The 23,641-nt window shown below is 39.0% G+C and overlaps 1 protein-coding gene and 1 pseudogene across 3 annotated transcripts in view; one reads left to right on the forward strand and one right to left on the reverse strand.

The window, feature by feature from the left end:
• Positions 1 to 2,169: 2,169 nt before the first annotated feature.
• The window catches only part of TSC22D1 (TSC22 domain family member 1), a 138,589-nt gene continuing 117,117 nt past the window's right edge, over positions 2,170 to 23,641 (reverse strand). Inside the window, exons 1-3 of one of the 3 annotated variants that reach the window (XM_012465810.2) lie at positions 5,845 to 5,913; positions 4,711 to 4,762; positions 2,170 to 3,539 (exon numbers count right to left, since the gene is read on the reverse strand). In XM_012465810.2, the coding sequence (XP_012321233.1) occupies positions 3,282 to 3,539; positions 4,711 to 4,713 (261 nt within the window). In that variant the 5' untranslated portion in view covers positions 4,714 to 4,762; positions 5,845 to 5,913 and the 3' untranslated portion in view covers positions 2,170 to 3,281. Of the gene's footprint in view, positions 3,540 to 4,710; positions 4,763 to 5,171; positions 5,539 to 5,844; positions 5,914 to 23,641 lie in introns of those variants that run through there. The other 2 variants (XM_012465809.2, XM_012465807.2) reach the window with 2 other exon arrangements.
• Positions 15,267 to 15,388, forward strand: LOC135273863 (5S ribosomal RNA; annotated as a pseudogene).

The following is a 23,641-nucleotide window of genomic DNA, read 5'->3' on the forward strand; positions in this document are numbered from 1 at the left end:
GGTCAAACAAGCTGATGACTGCAGGGCCAGGCCTGGCAGCCAGAAGCCCGCCTCTCAGCTCGGGGTCCTCCCACACACCAGTGCAGGAACCTATTGAACCATCTGCTTCCAAGTTCTATTGGTGGGCACAGATCTCCACTTTCAGGCAATTTTACCTAAGAGAGAAAGAACCTTATTTTCTCTTCCTGTTTCTAAGCCTAGTGCCACGATTGCTGCCTGAATGGATTTGAAGTTGGTGTCTAAAAGCAGTCATGTTGTCAGGCCCTGGCAGTTTCAACTACTTATTTTACACAAAGCAAGAGCAGAGTAGCATCTCTATAGAAATTAATTTTTCATTCCTTATTTTAGTTATAATTAACTTTTACATATTTCTTGTGTAAATTTAAAACTGTTCTGGCATTGCATATTTATCACATAATGAAAAATAAATTTTCTCTTATAGTATGTAAACGATGCACAGAATTACTGAAATATGAGCACTGTTCATTTGAAACAGAAAGTAGACATTCATTAAAATCCATGTAAAATTTCTTCTATTTCTCCTTCACTGAACGGGGGTTTCTCCTGCCACAACTGATATCATGAACATTCAGTGCTGGTATAGCATGCCATTCCCCATAAAATCTTCCCTTCTCCACAGAACTAAGTGCAACATAATCAGTTATTTAATAACCCACAGGCCAATAAGACCTACACTCAGACCTCCAAGCAAGTAGCAGAATGCCTGTTTAAATTACCTTAAATATGTTTAAATATAAGTCAATCATTTCAAGTATATTTAGTAATTACTGAGTATGGAACATATATGGAAATAATTCATTCTTATTTCACAAACAATATTCAGCTACCAAAATTTCATGAGTCTCACATTTTTAATAAAAAGACCCAAAGTTCCATTAAATAATGGAGAAAAAATTTCTCCATCATCTTAATACACTGACAGGAGATTTTTCAAATTTTCCACGATTACTGGTATATGGTATTTTAAGGATTTTCATTATATCATGAAAAATGAAATGGCTAGGGATTTCTACACTATAGTTTTCTTTTTCAAGGAAATGTAATTACTACATAAGTATTCCTTTATTAAAGTTGAAGTTATATAACCTACGAGCCAATATGACAGAGATTTTTTTTCAACCCTTCTTCAGATTTCCCCAAAATATCTTTATGGCAACTGCTATCAGCCTATGGCAGTCAGCCATTCATCATTTCAACAGGAGGCCCGTGTCACCACTTTGTAACACATGCATACTATGGGACAATTCTTTTTAGGGAGCTTGGATGTCCCATTCACCTCTCAATCTCCCACCAGCTCTAGATTAGAGAAATGAAAGATTCAGAAAGTTGTCCTTGTCCTGCAAGGACTCAAGTCTTAGAGTTTGGGAATGGCCCTATTCCCACTAGGCAGGGGCCATTGCTGAGGTGCTAGGTTGATAGATTACAGAGCCGGTAAACCCACCCTGTTCACTTGGTTGCCCACATGACTCCTACTGTAAAGTGGGATCCCTCAGGCTCACTCCTCAGGTGCCAGGTGCCAATCTGCTTCAGGATTCCTTTGTGGTTTCAATTTTGGCCGTTGCCCTATTTTACAATCATGTGGAATCAACTGGAAGGACATTCTTGCTCATCTGGTCCCACCTCAAATCATCTTTTGCTTAGACAAAGCAAATTATTATCCCAGGAGCTAGAAACTCATCCCACACTAGGAGAAACATCCCAACCCAAGGTGACGGGGTTCTTAAAGTGGAAATCAGCTTTTCCAACTTCCGTCTTTTGATCCTAGATCTGCTTATTGCAATTATATGCAGAATAAACCTCCTTCTTCCTCTCAGTTCAGCAAAAAAATGGAATATTGAGATTTTCATGGACTCCTAGAATTTTAAAGCCACAGGGGAACATAAGAGATTATCTCTTTCAAACCCCCACATCAGTCCAGGAGTGAAGCAACCTGTCCAAGTCACACAGTAGTCAGAATTGAGCTGGACCCCTCCTCTGCCTCTTCCCTTACCAGTCAAACAAGGTAATGTGTCAATTTCCTTTTTTTCATGTAGTCAAATCTTACCCCTAGTTTGTCCAACCATTCCACTCCCCTTCAGGATTTTACTAGTCAAATTGTTAACTGTACCTGGAAACAGTGTGGAAATGACTGCCATTATATTAACAGAGTAATATGAAAAGACTTGTTTATCAACATTTTATGCTTTATTGAGTTGACAAGTGCAACAGTTAAATACAGTGACACCTTACAACTGTGTAGAGAACATGCACAGAAACATATGCATATAACTACTATACAGGTGATATGCAGAAACCCCTACTGGGAAATCCGTTTCATTAGCTAGAACTGAGCATTTTTCAAAGTATTCAACCAGCTCAATTGAAAGACTTCAGTGAACAGGGATTTACTGCAGGGTATTCAGCAGCTAGATTTCAGATTACACAAAGTGAGTAACTGTGCCAAATTCTTAAAATTTCTTTAGGTGTGGTTTTTGTCATGTAGCAGTTTTTATGTAGATCTATATATAAAAGTCCACGCCTCCTCAGACAGCCAATGAAACATCTAAGTTTCAATCTGTACAACCTAAATAGTAGTTACAGTCCTCTATTGTACAAAATAGTTACACTACATACACAAATATACAATAAGCAAAACAACCTTCATGGTAAGATAGCCTAGGTCCCAGCTACCTGTCACCATTTTGTCACTCTCATAGTTTTGTGTCATCCACTGTTTAAGAAGAAAGAGGCACAGTACTATTGTTTTTTATGGATTTTGGTGACAATCGTCAATTTGTACAGTGAACTCTGTTCCCCCTCATTTTAGTCTTTTTAATCCCCTTTTAAGTTCCCCCTGGGGGGAGGAGAGAGGCAGTCCAGTAAGGAGCTCCATCGCTTCCCAACCCCATCTAGTACACTAAGCGTAAGCAGGAGAGAGAACCCTTGGAAGTGAGGGGTAGGGAGCCGGAAGGGATGGAAAGGCACACAGCTCCTGAGCATGAATTAAACCATTTCTCAGATATCTGCCAAGCTGCATGAGGTCCAGTATATCCATGCTAATTCTCGGATTAACCTTTCATTCACCCAACTAAGTAATTTCTTCAAGCCATAAGTATATGAGTGTTTAATACTGGAAAAAAGAGATAATGGCGTATGTCAGTCTCACGTCTCTTTCGCAGCGAGCAATGAAATGGGTGACTGTAGAGGCGGATTCTCCCTAGCACATCTTCTCCGTCTGTTCAGTTCACACGCAGCAGCCAGTTCTGCGGGGGCATAGGCAGCTATGCGGTTGGTCCTGAGCCCTGCGATGCTGGCTGGGCGGGGGGCTGTGTAGTGCCCTGTGGCTGGGTGGTGGCAGGGGGGGAGCCAGTCTGCAGCTGGGCCTGAAACTGGGCAAGCTGCTCAGGACTGGCCAGTGTCTTCAGCAGATTGTTCTCCTGCTCCAGCTGGGAATTTTTCTCTATTAGTTCTTTGATTTGCTCTTTGAGGACCTCCACTTCCTCTCTGACCGCATACATCAAATGGCTTTTCACCAGATCCTGGAAAGAAAAGAGAAAAGGTTAAACTCACTATTTGCTATTTTCTGGATTCTTGAGTTTCTAAGACATTATTCTGTATGGCTCTCCTTATTTACATATTCTGCCTTAAAGTTCGTACAATGACACTTGGGGAAATCGGAATACAACCATGACCGTACAGTACTTGAGTTTAACGTGTAAATGATCAAGCTTTGTAAAAGTCTGTGCTTCTCTGCAGACGTTGGCCAGAAACGCCCAAGTCCGGCTTCCTATCTGAGACTGGGCCGGAACAGGGCGCGCGCCAGTCCCAGATTGAGACCAGTAGCTGGGATGTCCAAGCCGCAGCGCGCCGGCCGCTTCCCCACCCCTAGGCCCCGCCCCGCGCCCGCCCGGAGCCGCCTCCTTCAGCACCGGCTGCAGCCAGTTCCTACCGAGCGTGTTGCCGCATTTTCTTCCCTCCACCCGCCCCCACCTTTTCATGATTAAGCTGACATCACAGAAACCTGGGCAGACGTCGCAGCCAATGGGAGCCCGAGTTATTTATAGCTCCGAATTAAAGGTTCAGAGTTTGCCTAGCAACAGTGGGCAGAGAATCCCGTGAGAAGAGCCACAGGCGCTGCTCCAATAACAAAGAACGGCCAAGGCGGAAATAAAAAATAGGAGAAATCCAGGCGCAGGCTAAGAAAACAAAACTTTTCTCTGATTCTTCTTCATTGTGCAGGAGCCCGCGCCACCAGGGACCCGTTTGTGCACTGTCTAGAAGGCCTTTACCAAGGATCCCGACTTCTGAGCACCCCCCCGCCACCTCCCGGCTCCCGGCTCCCTAGTAAAATGTTAGGATTCCTAGTAAAGCTACATCGCTAAAGCTGTGCTCACAACCAACCGAAGGAGACGATGGGTCAGCACTTCCCTAACAAATCCCCAGCAAAAAAAATGGTCACCGAGAGAAAATCCCCTCGTGTGAAACCAGTCTCGGAAAGGAGACCATTTAATACCCGCAGGGCCCCTTTCTCCCTTCACGGCTGCCGTGGTAGGTGGCTCCACGCTGGCCGAAAGGAGACAGTGCCGGCATTTCTACGCGCATCAAGAGCAATCAACATCATCTGAACTTAGGAGTACACTGGTTCCACAAAACATCTCATTTTTGTGATGTGCCCACATTTAGTATAAATGATTTTTCATCAGTACATACCATAGCTTGCTCGATTTTGTTGTCAATAGCTACCACACTTGCACCAGAGGAGCTGAAAAAGAGGGGGAAAAAAGGTCATTGATAAATGGAATTTATCTTAAACGTCCAAGATAAAAAGGATCTCCCAATTTTGTGATGTTGCTAGCATCATATTTTGAAGATTCTTTAATACTATGTAATGTAGCACCCTCCAGAAAATACCAGCCCTTCTTTTAGTAACGAATATCTAGGCATCTCCCTATTTTAGGAAGCCACAAAGAACTAAATTATATAATGTGGGGAAAGCCTGTTCTCTGGCCAGACTTACAAAAATAAGGTTATTCCAAACATTTCCAAAAGCAACATCCATGTCACCATATCTCTCAGCAATGGACAAAGGAATTCGCCTGGCTATCTTTCACCTGCATTATTATAAGTATCTCACGAATAAATTCAAAGAAACCATCCTAGCCGACATTTACCTATTATCAAGTCTCACAGAAGCGTTTTCAGTCCCCAGCAAGGATGACAAGAAAGAAATTGAAAAATGTCTCAGTTGGTAAACTCCTAGATCCATCGCCACTGGTCTACACCATTGGGATTTCATGCAATTGCAGCCAAAAACACCCTCGTGAAAAAAAAGAGGGAACACCAGCAGCCTTGTATGAGCTAGATAAAATCTTCTGGCTTTCCACAGCCCAGGAAGAAACAGAAAACGGCAATCCTAATTTAAAGAAACCCGGCTTCTGGGGGCTTGGTGACCCCGGGAAGATGCGGATCCCAGTGCCGTGCAGAGACGCTTCCCAGATCCGCAGCCGGGCTCCACTCAGCTCTAGACCAGGACTCCCAGTCTTAGTGCAAAATATATGCAGGGAAGAGCTGAGCCGATTGGCCGGCATGCCACTGGGACCGCCCCCTTCTCCCTTCCCGGTCCTCCCGCTTCCCTACTTCCCCGCCTTCCCCCACCCCCTACCTCCGCCCCCATTCTCCAGATCCCGCTCGTGGAGTGGGCTGGCCTGGTGCAGGCCGCACTCAGAGGCACTGGGGTGCTGGGCCCGGAGGTTTCCACGGCAGCCTCAGAACACTGGACCACTGCTTCAGCAGAAAATGTGAAGGGTCCTTGAAAAATACTATGTGGGCCCCGCACGTGCTTACGTTTAAGGGAGTCAGACCCTGGTCCCCGGAGCTGCGTCCTGAGGCTGTTGAACGGCGAAACCAGAACCGTCTGAGCTACTGGGCATGCCCAGTCCCACCACTGTAAGACTTGCAAGAGCTCGAGTGTCTTGATTTCAATTATCTAGTTCTTACTGGCAGCGGTACTGGGAGGATTTTATAGACGGTTTTATTTTTAAAAATAATTATCCTGAAATCATACTTTTTTTTTAATTTTAGAGGGAAAAAAATCACATTTTCTCTTTGAGAGATATCTTTTGTTTTATAGAGACAAAACAAAAAACATGATATATTTTTTGCTAGGCATATAAAAATTGAGGGAAAGACTCCACCAGATAAAATCCAGGATCTTCCCGAAAAGCCCCTAGGGCGACAAACCTTAAAACCACATCTCCCTATCAGCACCTTCTCACCAGTAATTAAATATGCCTTCTTCTGTTTAGACCTAGAAAAGCCAATCAACAGGTTGAATCCCACATACATCTATTTTTAGTAAGTCCCTAAGGCACGTTTTTGGAAGCTGAGGGACAATTCCTTTAAGACTCAATCCCTCAATCCTATGAGCCTTCTTACATCAGAGGAATTGAAATATTGTAAAGTTTGTATTCAAAGCACACAAATCCCTATAGTTAGTCTCTTTGCCCCATTTGCAGTGTTCAGAACCAGAAAAAGCAGGATATAATAGTGGTTAAAAATAGTTAAGCAGCCAATAGATGCTGTAGGCTCACCTCTGTTTCACCCTCTTGGCCACACTGACCAAATAATTCCCTTCCCCAAACCGAAATCAAGAGATGTGGGTGTAAAATAGCTTAACCCTTTCAAAATTTCCTATATTAATTTAAATTACTTGCAGGGATGCTTCAATTAAGGCTACAATTTAATATACTAGAAATCTAAGCCCTGAAGTTTTTTTAATTATTATACAACATAAACAGCTTGCAAGTCAATACATGCGAGAAAGAAAATTTAACCTCTACAATACTGCCCTCTAATGGCATACTATAAAAAACAAAAAATCTACAAAGTACTTGGGGAGACCTCTGTAATCCATAGATAAATTATGTCATCACGAATAATTCCAACATAAAATCTGACCGTAGAACATATATATGTAATACACACACATGCACAAGCACACACACAGTCTTCTCTCCCAAATAAGGATGTTTCTTCAAGCAGCACTCTTTCCTAAAATTGCCATCAGAGCCATTTCGACAGTTAAGTTGACTCAATGCTGGTAGTAGGGGTGGGTAGATTTGGTTTTCAGAAACTGTCAAAGAAATTAGGAAGAACCATACCAGATCTGGTGAGCACAGTAGATGATAAAGACCACAATTCTCTTTTGGGTTAAAAACCAAAATGTGACTATAAAGTGATGAGATGCCTTTTTTACTGAAAGGTTCGTATTAGTCTCCAAATTTTAAGGCTTGGCTTTTGAATAATTATATTTGTTATATTTATGATTTAAAAAATTAAATATATTAACTCATATGATACTTAAAAAAAAAGATACCCATTTTCAATAAAAGGAGACTAAGTAGAAACTTAAAAATCATAATTATTTGGGAAGCAGGCATGTGGTCCCTATGTCTAAGAATGCTAATCAGAATATTATTTACTACAGAATAGTTTCTATATTTTGAAAGTTAAAGTTATACCTAAAACTACTTGTGTGCTAAATTTTATTTACATATTTTAACTGAATGCTAGCTTCACAAAAAAGGTATTAAAGCACCATTTAAGCTATTTTTAAAGCTATTTATTTTAAAGCTATTTTATTTTAAGCTCTTTTTAAAGCTTTAAAAAATAAAACTCTAAGGTCATATAAAAATAAATTTTAAATCCCCAGCTGGAGTTTTAAAAAATTACTAAATTAACTAAATGTATTCATGCTGTTCTTCAACATAAACAGAAAGCTATTTCTATTTCAATCATTTTAACTGATCATCCATTGTATCAAGCAAGAGAAGCAAATATAAGCAACCATTGTCTATTTAACCCATTGAAAGACATTATGGTTTATTGTTAATATTTGGCTATTTTAAATAAAATTGCAAGAAACATCCTTCTACATACATCCTTAAACATATGTATGTGTGTGCGCACACTTCTGGAGAATTTGTTGGGCCAAAAGACACACAACTATAGAAATCTAATATTTTCATATATTTCACATAAATGTGCTAGATTGCTTTAAAACTAGTCTTTTGTATGGAAACTGAAAAGGCTTAATTTGAAAAAGGAAATGGAAAGCTCCATGGAGGGAAAATCCTTGGATCAAAAATGACTGTAGCACAAATGGCTAGAATTACATTCAAAGGCTCTTCTAATTGCAAGACAACCAATCTATATGTCTGATGCCTAGTCAGAGCGCACTGAGAATTGCTGACAGGACAGAGAAAACACTACAAGGCTTCCAGGAGAGATCCTTGAAGGCCTGGACCATAAGTCAATTTCAGGCACGGAGCAAAGATCAGGAGGTATCACCCCAGTGGGAATTCACACACATTAAACAGCCTGGACAATTGAGACTGAGGTATTTTCTGTTGTAGTCTGACTAAGAGCCTTTTTACATGGATTCCAATTCAACCGTGACTTCATACTGGTAGCAACCATGACAAGATAGGAGAAGAGGAACAGGCCTGAATGTTTCTCATTCCTATAACATGTGCTTTTCTTAAAAATGTGATCTGACTTGGCCAACATAGGTATGGCCAAAGATTCAGCACTCAAATAGAGTAACCTCTTTCTCCCCCTGTCCAAACTCCTTGCAAATCTCAAACAACTGCCAGGAAAGCAGCGAAGGCACATTACCCTGTCCTGACCAAATCACTGCTGCCTAAGGACTCCCACATCACCTCCATGTTTCTAGTTTACTCTCACTAGGCAGGTTTAACAAATGAAACTACAGGACTCTCAGTTAAATGTGAATGGCAGATAAACAACAAATAATGTTTTAGTGTTGGGTCCCACACACTGTCAAAACAAGAAGAAATGCCAAGGAAATCAAAAGAAGAAAAGGCTATTAAATTCAACCACATTTTACATTTCCTTGATCTCCACAGAAAGGTTGGTTGAAAAAAACTTCCAAAAAGTAGAACAGTGGCCAGGCACAAGCGCAATGGCTCATTCCTGTAATCCCAGCACTTTGAGAGGCTGAGGCAGGCAGATCACTTGAGGTTGGGAGTTGGAGACCAGCCTTGCCAACAAGGTAAAACCCTGTCTCTACTAAAAAACAAAAAACAAAAAAAAAATTAGCCAGGCATGGTGGTGCATGCCTATAATCCCAGCTACTGCTGAGGCTGACAGAGTTGCTTGAACCCGGGAGGCGGAGGTCACAGTGAGAGATCTCATCATTGCACTCCAGCCTGGGCAACAGGGCGAGACTCTGTCTCAAAAAAAGAAAAAAAAAAAGAGAGAGAGAGAGGAAAAAAAGAACAAAATCTCAATTGGGAGATAAAGAAACTTAAAGGATAAATCTAGGAGGTCCAACATCAAAATAGGAGAGTTTCTATTTTGGAGAGAGAAAAGAAGGAAGAGAATTATCAAATAATTTAAGAATTGTTCCAGAACTGAAGGGCACAAGTCTCCAGTTAAATGAGATGACCAAATGCCCAACCTCAAGAAATGAAAAAGCCCTTCATCAAAGAACACCATCATGAAACCTTAATCACTAGGCATAGAGAGAAAATCCTAAAAGCTTCCAAATGGAAGAAACAAGTTACAAATACAGGGACCAGCAACAGAACCACTTTGCTGGTGGCCAGAAAACAGTGAAGAAAACGTCTTTAAAATTCTGAAAGAAAAGAGTTTTTTTATCCAGAATTCTTTACTTGGCCAAATCATCATTTGAGTGTAAAATTAGGATTAAAACATTTTAGATACTTTAGACACCAAAATGGAGGAGCAAATCAAGAAAAAAGGCAGGCATGGGAAATAGGAACCAGGAGGAAAGGAAGGAAATCAACAGGCGGGAGTGCAGGGGATCTCAGGGGGACTGCAGTAGGCAGGCCCAAGCTGCAGCTGGTCTGTACCTGGTCTACCATGGTAAGGGAAGACGGAGAACTCCAGGAGGGAGAGCTTCCATGCTAATGAACACACAGATTATCTAACACATCTGAGCATCTGCAGGGCGCAGGGGAGCTACTGATAGTCACATGACAGATCTAATGGAACAATTAGATAAGCTCAAAGGCAGTTTTACTGAAAACGGAGCAAGGATGAAAACATGGAATACTCAAACAAAATTTACATGACCATATTCATTTTTTAAATGAATTTACCTTTAAAAAGTTAACTTTATTGAGAAGGTAACAGGAAGAACAATTGCATGGTAGGAATGGTTTTAAAGTGCTAAATCCTAATCTACTACGACCTGCTTACCTAATATCTAAAATGGAAAAGGCAAGAAATAGCATAAGTATAAATATATTACATAGAAATGTGAAGGTAAAGATGAGAAAAAACAACTAAAACTTAAAAGTGGCTATGTCTGAGGCACAGATTGCGTGAGTAAAAAAAGGGAAACGCTATTTTTTTCCTATTCATTCTATTTGCTCTTTAGGGATGCATATGTATTACTTTGATACTTTAAAAAATACACTTCAAAATAAAAGAGGGGTTTAGACAGAGATCTGCAGCAGTTCCTCCTGCTTCCAGGCTTCAGCAGAGTCCTCACCATACCTGCATGTGAGGGAACTACCCGAGGCTGAGGAAAGAACCACCCAAAAGAAGCAGGCAGAACAATTTTCAGAAATCACAGAGGGTAGGCACCAGTTGATATTACCACCCACCAGCCTAAATGAAAAAACTGTAAGCAGGGATCTCAGATATTCAGAAAGTTACTGCCTAAGTATCTTTCCGAATGCTTAGAAGAATTCTAATTCCCTTCAGTCAAGGACTAATTTATAAGGGAAAAATTAGTCCTAGACTGAAGAGTGTTTTGGTCCTACATAAAGCAGTTTAAAAGGAAGCCTTAAAAGGTCAAACTGTTTCCAAGCAACTTAATTTTCTCCCAAAACAAAGCTCAAGGATATTTAATAAAGTCTCTAGCATCTAATAATTCACAATGTCTGGCACCCAATAAAAAGTATCAGGCATATAAACAAGAAGGAAAATATGACTCATGAGGAGAAAAATTAATCAAAATGACCCAGATATGACAAAGATGATTTATAGACAGGAACATTAAAAACAGTTATATTTTACATGTTCAAGAAGGTAGAGGAAAACATTAGCACATTAAGGACAGGCGTGAGAAGTATAAGGAAACCTAAATTAAATTATCAAGATGAAAAATACAATACTTGAGGAAAAAAATACTAGATGAGATTAACAGTAGATTAGATAGGGCAGAAGTATTAGTGATATATGAGCAACAGAAACTATCCAAAATGAAACACAGAAGAAACATTGAATCAAAAGAACAAATCGCCCAGGTGTGGTGGCTCATGCCTGTAATCCCAGCACTTTGGGAGGCTGGGGTGGGTGCATCTCTTGAGGTCAGGAGTTCAAGACCAGCCTGGCTGATGTGGTGAAACCCAATCTCTACTAAAAATATAAAATAACCAGGTATGGTGGCAGACACCTGTAATCCCAGCTACTCAGGAGGTGGAGGCAGGAGAATTGCTTGAACCCAGGAGGTGGAGGCTGCAGTGAGCCAAGACTGTGCCACTGCACTCCAGCCTCGGTGACAGAGCGAGACTGTTTCAAAAAAAAAAAAAGAACAAAGCATCAATAAGCTGTGAGACAGTTTCAAGCAACCAAATATATCTGTAGTGAAATCCCTGAAAAAAAAAAAAAAGGAGAGAAAACAGTTTAAGATATAATGGCAATTTTCCTCAAATTTTATTAAAACAATAACCTACAGATCCAAGAAGCTAACCAACCCCCAAGCAAGGGAATTGTGAATAAATCTACAAGGCATATCATAATCAAATTGTTTACTATCAGTGATAAAATCTTAGAAGCAGCCAGAGGAAACTAGATTATGTACAGAGCCACAAAGATAAGAATGAGAGCAGACTTCTGGTTGGAGACAATACTAGCCAGAAGGCAGTGCAGCAACATCTTTAATGGAAAGAAAAAAACCCTGTCAATCTATAATTCTATGCCCAGTGAAAATATCTTTCAGAAATTTAAGGTGAAATTAAGACTTTTTCAGACATACAAAAGCTGGAAGGATTCATCACTGTATCTCCTTCAGACAGAAGGAAAATGATACCAGATGAAAAACCTAGATCTACGCAAAAGAATGAAGAGCACCAGAAATGATAATTACATGGTTAAATACAAAAACTTTCACCCCTTTGCTATTTAAATCTCTCAAGATAATGACTATTGCTAGGTGCAGTGCCACAGACATGTAGTCCCAGCTCCTCAAGAGGCTGAGGGCGGGGAACCACTTGAGCCTAGGAGTTTAAGGCCAGCCTAGGCAACATGGTGAGGCGCTTTCTATAATAGTCATTGACTGTTGAAAGCAAAAATAACAATATATGGGAATGTACTACAATATGTAGATGTAAAATGTGTGACAAAAATAGAACAAGGACTAGGAAGGGGTGAGGGAAGTATACTGCTGAGTAAATAAGTTAAATATGTATGCTATAAACTCTAAAGTATACTGCTGAGTACACTGTGATAAGTTAAAGACGTATGCTATAAACTCTAAATTTAATAAGCCAACATAGGATAAAATGGAATCATAAGAAAATGTGTAATCTAAAAGAAAGTAGAATAAGAGGAAAAGGGGAATAAAGAATAGAATAAAAAAAGAATAGCAAGATAATCGATTTATACCAATTATATCAACAATAATCACATTAGGCTGGGCGTGGTGGCTCATGCCTATAATCTCAGCACTTTGGGAGGCCAAGGCCTCAAGGTCAAGGTCACTTGAGGTCAGGAGTTCAAGACCCACCTGGACAATATGGTGAAACCCTGTCTCTACTAAAACTACAAATATTAGTGGAGCATGGCGACACTTGCCTATAATCCCAGCTATTTGGGGGGCTGAGGCAGGAGAATCGCTTGAACCTGGGAGGCAGAGGTTGCAGTGAGCTGAGATCACGCCACTGCACTCCAGCCTGGGCAACAAAGCAAGACTCTGTCTCAAAAAAAAAAAAAAAAAAAAAAGGAAGAAAGAAAGAAAAGAGAAAAACAATAATCACATTAAATATAAATGGTCTCAATTAAGCACCTCAATTAAAAAGCAGATATTGCCAGATTGGATGTAAAAGCAAGATACAACTATATGCTACCTATAAGAAATATACTTTAAATATAAAAATACAAATAAGCACAAGAAGAATATGGAAGAAGATATGCCATGTTAATAATAAAAGAAAGCTGAGGTGGCTATATTACTCAAAGTAGACTGCAGTGTAAAGAATATTATTAAGAATAAAGGTCATTACATAATGATGAAAGGTCAATTTTATCATTATGTTCTCTGACGACAATGTAATTAAATTACAAATCAATAACATGAGATTTCCAAATACTTGGGGAAAAAATACACACATCTAAGTAACCCATGGGTCAAATAAGTAATCAAAAGGAAAATCAGGAAGTATTTTGAACTGAATGAAAATAAAAACAAGGCATATCAAAATTTATTTCAATAAATTTAAATTTAACAATTTAAACAAAAATGGACAAATTCTTATAAAGACACAAACTACCAAAACTCACATGAGAAGAAATAGATAACGTGAATAGTCCTGTATCTATTTGCAAAATTGAATTTATAGTTTAAACTCTTCCTTTAAAGAAAACCTCAGGCTCAAATGGTTTCACTGGTAAATTTGACTAAATATTTAAAGAAAGAAATAATATCAATTCTATACAAACACTTCCAGAAAACTAAAGAGAGAGAGAGAGAGAGAGAGAAAAAAAAAAAAAAACACTTTATAACTCATTCTATGAGGCCAGCATTCCCTTAACACTAAAGCCAGATAAAGACATTATAAAAAAAGAACAACTACCTACTAACAGCTCTAATGAACATAGATGCACAAGTTCTTAATAAAATTTTAGCAAATCAGATCCAACTATATATAAAAAGACTAATATGAATGAGTGGCATTTATCCTGGGAATACAAAGTAAACATTCAAAAATCAATGTAATTCATCCTATCAACAGAGGACAAAGAAAATACATAAAGATAATCTCATTATATGCAGCAAAAGCATTTGACAAAATCACCATCCATTCATGATTTAAAAAAAGAAAAAAAACTTTAAGCAAAATAGGAATTGAAGGGAACTTCCTCAACCTAATAAGGGACATCTATAAAAAACATTAAGCAAACATCATACTCAACAGTAAAAGAATAAATGCTTTCCCCCTAGAGTCCACTCTCAGCATTCCTATTCAACATCATACTGAAGGTAACAGCCAGGCAATAAGGCAAGAAAAAGAAATAAAAGTCATCCAGACTGGAAAGAAAGAAAGAAAAAATCTCTATTCACAGATAACATGACTAATCTATGTGCTTCCCAAAAAATTTACAAATAAATTATTGGAACTAACAAGATACAAGTTTCTTGAGGTCACAAGCTAGAAGTTCAATGTACAAATATCAAATATATTTCTATATACCAGCAATGAAAAAAAGTCAAATTTTAAAACAAAAAATACATGAAATAAGTATAAATCTAACAAAATATGTAGAAGATCTCTACACTAAAAACTGTAAAACACTGCTGAAAGCGATCAAAGAGAACCTGACAAATGGTGACATACCCCATGTGTATGGATTAGAAGATAATATCATTAAGTGATCAATTCCACACTTCCCAGCTACCATATAGTCAGTGTAATCCCTATCAAAATTCTAAGACATTTTATTGAAAATGACAAAGCGATTCTAAAATTTATATATAAAAGCTAAGAAACTAGAATAATTGAAACAATTTTTAGAAAAGAACAAAGCTGAAGAACTCCCACTAACTGATCTCAAGATTTTCTGTAAAGCTACTTGCATCACCAGAATGTGGTAGAGGTAAAAGGACAGACACAGAGTAACATAACAAAACAGAGAGGTCACACACACACACATACACACACACACAGCAAATTTATTTTTCACAAATATGTAAATCAATTTAATTCAGAAAAGAGTCTTCAGCAAATGGCATTAGAACTGCAAAAAAAAAAAAAAAGTACAACTTGATCCATTCTTTATACCAAAATAAATATTAACTTAAAATGGATCATAGACCTAAATGTAAAATCCCAACCTATAAAACTTCTACAAGAAAACATAAATCTTTTAAACCTTGAGCCAGTAAAGCTTTCTTAGATAAGACACCAAAAGTGCAATCCACAGAAGCAAAAAATGGATAAACTGGACTTTTACCATAATGAAAAACTTGTTTTTTGAAAGATAATGTTACAAGAGTCTACAGCAATACCACCCTGAACGTGCCCGATCTCGTCTGATCTCAGAAGCTAAGCAGGGTCGGGCCTGGTTAGTATTTGGATGGGAGACCGTCTGGGAATACCGGTGCTTGCTGTAGGCTAGAATGAAAAAACAAACTATAGACCAGAATTAAATACTGTAAGTCACATATCTGATAAAGGACTTATATCCAGAATATATAAAGAACTCAAAACTCAGTAACAAGAAAACGAACAACCTAATAAAAGAAATGGGCAAAAGACATGAACTATCACATTATCAAAGATATATGAATGGCAAATAAGCATCTGGAAAAAATGCTGAACACCAATAATTGTTAGAGAAATGCAAATTAAAACCATAATGATATACCACTACACACCTATCAGAATAGCTAAAATATAATTTAAATTTTAAACTTGGAAATACAAAGTGCTGAAAAGAAGTCAGAAAAACTGGAACACATATATTGATGGTGGGAATGCAAAATGGTACAACCACTTTGCAGAATAGTTTTTTAGTTATTTATAAAGTTAGACACAGAGAGTTTCCATAAAAACCAGTAATCCCAATTCAAGTTATTTATCCAAGAGAAATGAAAACATGTTATCACAAAAATCTAGACATGAATGCTTAGAGTGACTTTATTTTTAATCATCCCAAACTGGAAACAAACCAAATGTCACTCAACTGGAGAATGGATAAACAAACCATGGCACATCTAGACAATGGAATAATACTCAGCAATATAAAGAAGCAAACCACTGATACACATAACAAGCTGAATGAATCTCAGGTATATTATGGTAAGAGAAAGAAGCCACACTCAAAGACTGCAAACCATATGATTCTATTTATGAGACATTCTAGAGAAGGTAAAACTATAGAGACAAAAAACCAGATCAGAAGTTCCCAGAACCTTGGAGTAGGGAAGCGGAGATTGTTGTGGGTGATGGAACTATCACGTATCTAAATTGTAATGGTGGTATGCCCACTGCTTTTCAAAACATGTAGAACTCAAAGATGGAAACAATAAACACTGGAGACTCCAAAAGCAGGGAAGGAGGGGAGCCAGGTCTGAAAGGCTACCTATCAGGTACCATGTTCACCACTTGGGCAGCAGGATCATTAGAACCCCAAAACTCAGCATCACGTAACATGCCCATGTAACAAACCTGTGCATGTACCCCCTGAATTAAAAAAAAAAACAGTATTACTGTATACTAAAAAGGGAAACTTTATCATATGTAAATTACATCTTAAAAATTGAAAAATGACTGCCCTTAAGTAGCGTACTGGGAAGAATGAAAAAAAAAAAGAAGAAACTGCTAAATTTTAAAGTTAATTCTATCTGATCTTTATATTTTCATGTACCATTTTTTATTGTAGTAAAAAACACATAACAAAATTTACTATACTAATCATTTTTAAATGTACAGTTTAGTAGTGTTAAGCATATTGTTATTACTGTAAAACAGATCCTCAGAACTTTTTCATCTGCAGATCTGATGCTATCCATTAAATAACTTGCCATTTCTCCCTTCTCCTACCCTTGGTAACTGCCACTGTAATTTCTGTTTTTATGAATTTGGCTACTTTAGATACCTATTCTTTTTTTATTTTTTTTAAATAGAGACAGGGTCTTGCCATGTTGCCCAGGCTGATCTCGAACTCCTGGGCTCAGGCAGTCCTCCCATCTTGGTCTTCCAAAGTGTTGAGATTATAGGCATGAGCCACCACGCTCAAGTCTACATGTAGTATTTTGACTTAAAGCATTTTAAACTAAAAGAAACAAGGGAATAAAAACTATTTTAAAAGATATAATACAAGGACTTAAATATATTCATTGAAGAGACCTAAAAATGCCTATTTTATAACTAATTGTTCTATCATTACAAAAAATGCATTACTAGGCTTAAATTTTTAAACTATAATTTTGCTTTGTTCTTAGAACTGTTGTTTGTTGGTAATTAATCATTCCTAAATCCCATATTAGCGTTAAAAGATTTGTAAAAATTAAATACTTGCTTTAAGTGTGAGAATTTTTAAAGTCCTATCAAAATGTTAATAGATTCAAATAGTCATTTATTTATATACACCTATATATAGCATATGCATTTACCCTCTGTAAATTTTTTCTGTATTTCTCTCTCTAAACATAATTACTTTAAATTGTTACAATTCTAGAAACAATTTCTAGTTTTCCCATAGCTGTCTTCACCTTATTTAACATAACTACTAATTCCAAAAGAATATCCATAATGCTAAGAAGACCCAATGCCTTTTTTTTTTTTTAGATGGTAAGGGAGACTTTATTTAAGAGTAGCTACTGCAATGGGAGAGAGATGGGGCTCAACTCCCCTCAGTGCCCTTAAGCAACAGGGCTCAAATGGTTAACATTCTTATTTTACTTTTTATCTTCATGAAAATAATAAGCTTTTCAAACCCAAATTTCTTCATAAATTACCACTTCTGCTTAATAGTGGTATATTATGAAAATCTGGAGCCACAGACAAAAAAGGAATCACAGATTTAGAAGCCAAATGATATTCTATATAAAACATCTGAAGAAGTGAAAAGTTGTCCTGATTATGATTTTCTATTTTGAGAACCTCATGCAAGTGAGGTTCTTGCATGAAGTGAAAAATGAATATTATTTCTTTTTTGCTTTTGCACAGCTATGAAAAATAGATGCTTTGAGCTCTTTTTAAAAATAACTAGTTACTTTAAGCTAATTTTCCTGTTAAATTCCAGAAAAACAACAATAAGTGGTCCTGAAAGAAGAGCCAGGAGGAACGAGACTAACGGACTAGCCATTTTGTCATGCACCCAGAGTCACTTAGGGCCATTAGAGGCAGTCTCTTGGTGACCCTAAAACACTCAGATGAAGCTCAATTACACAGTTGTATTTACAAAGGTAAAGATAAATGTAAGGATATTACCAAGATACAGAACATCTAATGTAGTACAGGCTTAGGTGAGCACTAACATATTGGTAAAATTGACTCTGTGTGCTGGTAACACAGTATGTTTATAATAAATACCTCTGCTTCCGTCAAGGGACACATTTCTATATTATGGCCTCCATGGACAGCAGTTCTGTGACATAAATGGGGTCTGAGGATTTATTTAACCCTCTGATCTATTCAGAATTTTAAAGCAAAATGGACCTTGAAAACCATTTAATTTCCTTATTCTGTAGGTTTAGAAATGGAGGCTCAAAGGCATTAGGTGCTTTGTCCAGGGTTTACCTAATCAACTGTTGGATGGAGCATAGAACCAAATGCTCATTCAATATAGTGTGCCCTAGAAGTGCAGACCAGAAATTCTAGATCCGTGTGTGTGTGTGTGTGTGTGCACTCGCACTTGTGTATGAGATGTTACAGCTGGAAGAGTAAAGGGACCATAAAGTGAAATGCCCTTCTGCTGATCTCAATGGAGCCACAGTCTTCATCAAAAGCCACCCATTTTACAGATTAAGAAACCAGCTGGGAGACTGTGGAAACCAAAGCCAGAGACCCATGCTGCATATGAGTCAGCAGCCTGGATGCAGGGTTTCTGGGTCTAGTCTAGAGTGGACATGGTGAGCTCTTGGTGAGAACCAGCTCTCCACAGTTTCCTTTCTGAGGCTGGTCAGGCTAACAGGGGCACTCAGATCAGTCCCAGTGCCAGTGAGGTCTACAGTTTGAGAAGGTGCTCTCTAGGCACTGGGACAAGGTCCCAGCAGAGAAGGGGGCTCACCACAGACACAGAGCCACACCTGCTGACAGACACATTACTTAGTGAATGTGCCTAAGGAAGATTTTCAAATTGTGTTTTCATTAGCCCTGGCAGTTCCTTGCAAAGCCCTTAAGAGCTGCGAGAAGAGTTACAGAAAGTCCAAGTGGATCCAACAAAATGATGATCACTTGTAAAGAAGGCAGGCAGGCTGTGTTCCTAAGGCTTGTGGCCAGGAATAGGATAAATGGCTTTAGCAGCACATCACTTTAAGAACTTCTGTGGTGTCTCAATATACCCCAAGGATTTTTACTCCTAGTGGTCATGACCTTGGATCTCCTTCCATATCATCTCCTTAGTGTGATTCTGACATTGCACATTCTCCTTTATCCATGAGTAAGGGTAAGAAGCCAATATAATGAAAATAATAAAGTGCTGAGTGGGGACAATGAGGTAAGAAATAAAAATTTACAGTGATAATGAGGGTCACTTTTTAGCATTTAAATCTGCTGCCAACTACTGCAAAAGAAATGGTCAATATAATACATCTTAGCTAGAAAGATACAAACTAGAATTTTACAAATTTTCTATACGTTAGCCTTTGAGACATTTCTTTATTGATTTACTAGCATTTATTTAACAATGAGCACACATGAAAGGCCAGGAACTTTAGGCTTGTCACCATAGTTATCAAGATGAGTAAGACACAATCCTTGCTTTTAGTAACTTGGGGGCAGTTGCAAGGGGCAAGGAAAGAAAGACATATAATATTTGGTATAATTTGAGTGTATAAAAAATGATGGCTAGCAGATAGCAGCCTGGGGGTGTTTCTGAGAGCAGAAGACTTATCCCCTGGATGTTGAAAAACAAATAGGAGTTATCCAGTTAGACTACAGGGCACAAAGAGAATGAGAACACTCCATGAAAAAGTAAGGACCAGGCAAAAGCCGGGGTCATGAAGCGGCATGCTGAGTTTGGACACCTCTCAGTAGTTGAGTGTGGCTAGGGAATAGGAAGTTGGGGTTTAGTAGTGGGCGGTATAGAGGGAGGCAGTAAAAGGAAAAAAGGTTAAGACAGGCTGGAGCCTCAAGGGCCATATGATGGAGAATGGACTTTAGTCTGAGGGCAACGGGGGTCCACATACATGAGTTTAAAGCAGGCAAATGATGCAATGGGATTTGTGTTTTAACAAGGTCACTCTGACCACAATGTACAAGACTACAGGAGGTATAACTGGGGGTAAAAGGAAGGAAATAATGAAAGCCGAAACCCAGGAGCAAAGGGGAGACAGAGAGAAAAGTGGGATGGATTTAAAGACATTTAGGACATAGAACTGACAGAATTGGCTTGTGTGAGGTAAGGGAGGCAGGATGACTCACTGGTTTCTAGATTATGTGAATGGTGGAAGATGATGCCATTAACCAGAATAACACTGTAAACTAAGGGGAGTAAACTGGTTCTGGGATATGACATTGATAGCAGTGGGAAATATGGTTTTGGAACTCAGGAGAGATCGGGCATAAGAAAATACTGGGAAGTTGTCAGGCAGCAGTAAATCTACTTGGGAGTGGATGAGATTACCTCAGGAATCCATATAGGAAAGAGATAGTGGAGCTGGACAGTCACAGGCATTGGGGCAGCCATTTGGCATGGCAAAGACACCTGAGTTTTCTGTGAGTCCAGTGGACACTGCAGAAGGTGGCTAGGCTTGAGGCATTTGCAAGAACCTTGAATGGGAGAGTAGCCTTTACTAGATAAGGAGACCAAGACAATGAAGGTGATTTAACTGTGGAGGGAGCAGGGAAATGAAGAGATCAGATCGGCTCTCCAATGCCAAGCACCCTACAGGTTCTCCAAAGAGCCAGCAAATGTGTCCTTCGAGAAAGCCCATGTGGGATGGCAGTCTCACAGAATGAGCCAACGGACAGTCCATTAGACAGGTAGACACACGACAGCTGCAACTGTGACAGAAGCAGGACACTGCAGCAGTCGACACAGAGACTCTGCCCCTTGGTTCCTCCTTCCCACCTCCATGCTATAGCATACTGCTAGTGCCAAGAGGGAGGGATGCATGTGAGAGCCAAAAACAGCCTCCACTCCAAGGTGCCATAACCAGACTGGGTTCTTTTTTTTTTCCTTTTCAGGGAAAGAGTGGGCAGAGAAGAGAGCTTTGATTCTGACGTGAGAGTCAATTTTCAAAATGCAGAGAACTGAGTGTTTAAAAAATGGTAAGCAAATGTTTAAATGACCAAAATTAACTGGAAAGTGATGGAAATGGGTTGACATGCTAGTAAGGAAGCCTGCTACCAGAGTGAAAGGGTGAGTCAACTGAGCACAATTAATAGCAGTTATTAGGAGAAATAAAAACATGCATATTCTCCCCAGCGAACTGAGACTTGAAGCAAATGGCTCTGGAGGGGATCCAGAAGAATGTAGCATGAAGCCACCAGCTAAGGGTCAACTGTGAGATTAGGCTGTATTGTGGAAGAGGCTGAGGAGACCCCAGTGAGCTACAGGGGGCACAGGCCCTTACCTGTGGGGCCACCACATGCCCATGTCTATCACACCAATCACAAATATGACATCCACCTATCAAGGACACCTCTGTCCTTTCCCACTCGTGCAGAGGCTCCCAGCTCCACATCAAGGACTTGTTGAGTCAGGAAAGCAGGCAGGGGACAGATATAGATGGAAACAGACCAGGTCCTCCCATGTCAATTCCAAACAGCTAGAGACACAAGCTTAGTCTGACTTGACAGAAGAGGAGAGCGTTGAACAAAACATGATATAAAGCTACCAAATAATAGAACTAAGTCTTAAGAACCCAAATAAGGTTAAGTATCCAGAAGTAACAAGTCGTGGAACTAAAGTGAGACGTTGTAAAGCAATCCCACTGTATAGCAAAAAGGAGGGCAGAGTTGGTAGCAACTACTCGAAAAACAAAACTGCTGTACACTCATACCCATTTAATCCTTACTACTCTGAGGCAGTAGGTAGCATTCTTTTCTTCATTTTAAAGTTAAAAAGTCTACTTGAAGTTTGCAGCCTCCTCTGTGCCTGCCCTCTCCCTGATGTGTGGGGTGACACCCTACAATGATGAGGTGACACCAACTAGGATGAGGGCAGTCATATTTGCCGGTTCCCCCAGAGTCTGAGCACAGGGAGGCCGGGGCCTCTGTACTTCACAGGGCCCCACACCACCACCGTCCTCATGGCCTGGTTGGGCTACTCACTCATGGGGAGGGGTGAGTGTGTCTTACAAAGTGACCTGACTGCACTCTAGGAGCATCTGCTTCCTTTCCAACAGCCTGGTGATGCCCCCACAGTACCAACGGCTGCTGAGTGACCAGGGGCCACCACCCATAGGCCATACCGGAGCTGGGAACAGCCAGGGGCCCCAGTGAGAGTTGGGGAGAGATCAAACCTGCCTATGTGGAGTATGAACACAATGAAGAGACGAAATCGAGGCATTATTCACTCTAGAAAGTTGGTAAGATTAAGTGCTTGGCTGAAACCAAACAGAATGCCATATCCTTGGTGCTTTTGGCTTTAAAGGTTTCCCATCTTTTTACAAGATGAGAAGTTACAGTTCACTTCCCCTGTTCCAATGAAACTCTTGTTTTCAAAATGCTAACAAGTTGGTTTTTCCTCTCATGTTTCACCAGGCTCTGAACCTACAGTCTCACATATTGAAAAAAAGATTTTGCAGTTAATTAGAATGTACATTTTCAGTAGTTAGTAACTATTCAGGTTTTCTTTAAGCATTGATTTAAAAGAGGCAGGTAAAATTATCTTAGCAAACTGTAGTTTGCCTCCAAGACACCAGTGTCTCCCTTTAACTTTCTCTTTTGAATATGTTTATGTGACCCAAATTGTTCTTTGTTAAGTTAATACAACCTTAAGGATTTTGTTTTAATGCATACTGACAGCTCACTTTACTTAGTAGCCAATCCTCATTTGCCCAGCAGTATAGATTCTGCTTAATATAACGTTTTTGCATAAACATATGCCTCACTATTAGTGTACTGAAGTCAATTTTTTTTAATGTACGAGTTATAAATACAGCAGTACAACCTACCAAACCTAACAAGGAACCCCCAAAATTTTCAAATTAAGACTATCAGATTTCAGTTCTGCGTTTACTGTAAGTTGATCAAAACTAGAAGAAAATGACTAAAACTGTTTAAATCTTTGTATGTATCTATTACTTGATGCAATAAAGCTTATTTGCATTAACATATAAATCTCAGAGTGGTCAGACAACTTACCCAAGGGGACGTAATGTTTAATAAATGGCAGAGCCAAGATCCAAACTCAAATCAGTTGGCTTTGGTACAGGGCATGACTCAATAATCTAGCAGAACCAAAGAGTGGGCTATTTCTACACACTCCAGAAATATGCAATTCAAAACGGACACCTATCCTTAAAATAGTAAATGTTATTTCTAGTCATCATGGCTAGACACCTTCAGACAATTTATATTTAAAATATGCAGATTTATAAAATCTGTATCTGTATAAAATATACAGATTTAACACATTTGTGTTTCTAATAAAAAATGCTCTTAATTGAAGATGCTTCGCTTCTACTTAATGATTTTGCATTGGTTTGAAGGTAAAATTAAAATGTAAATGCTTAATTTAGAGCGGTGGAGAG

Source organism: Aotus nancymaae, unplaced genomic scaffold, assembly GCF_030222135.1.
Source record: "Aotus nancymaae isolate 86718 unplaced genomic scaffold, 86718_ANA_hifiasm-v0.15.2.pri h1tg000009l, whole genome shotgun sequence".
In the NCBI taxonomy this organism is placed as follows: domain Eukaryota; kingdom Metazoa; phylum Chordata; class Mammalia; order Primates; family Aotidae; genus Aotus; species Aotus nancymaae.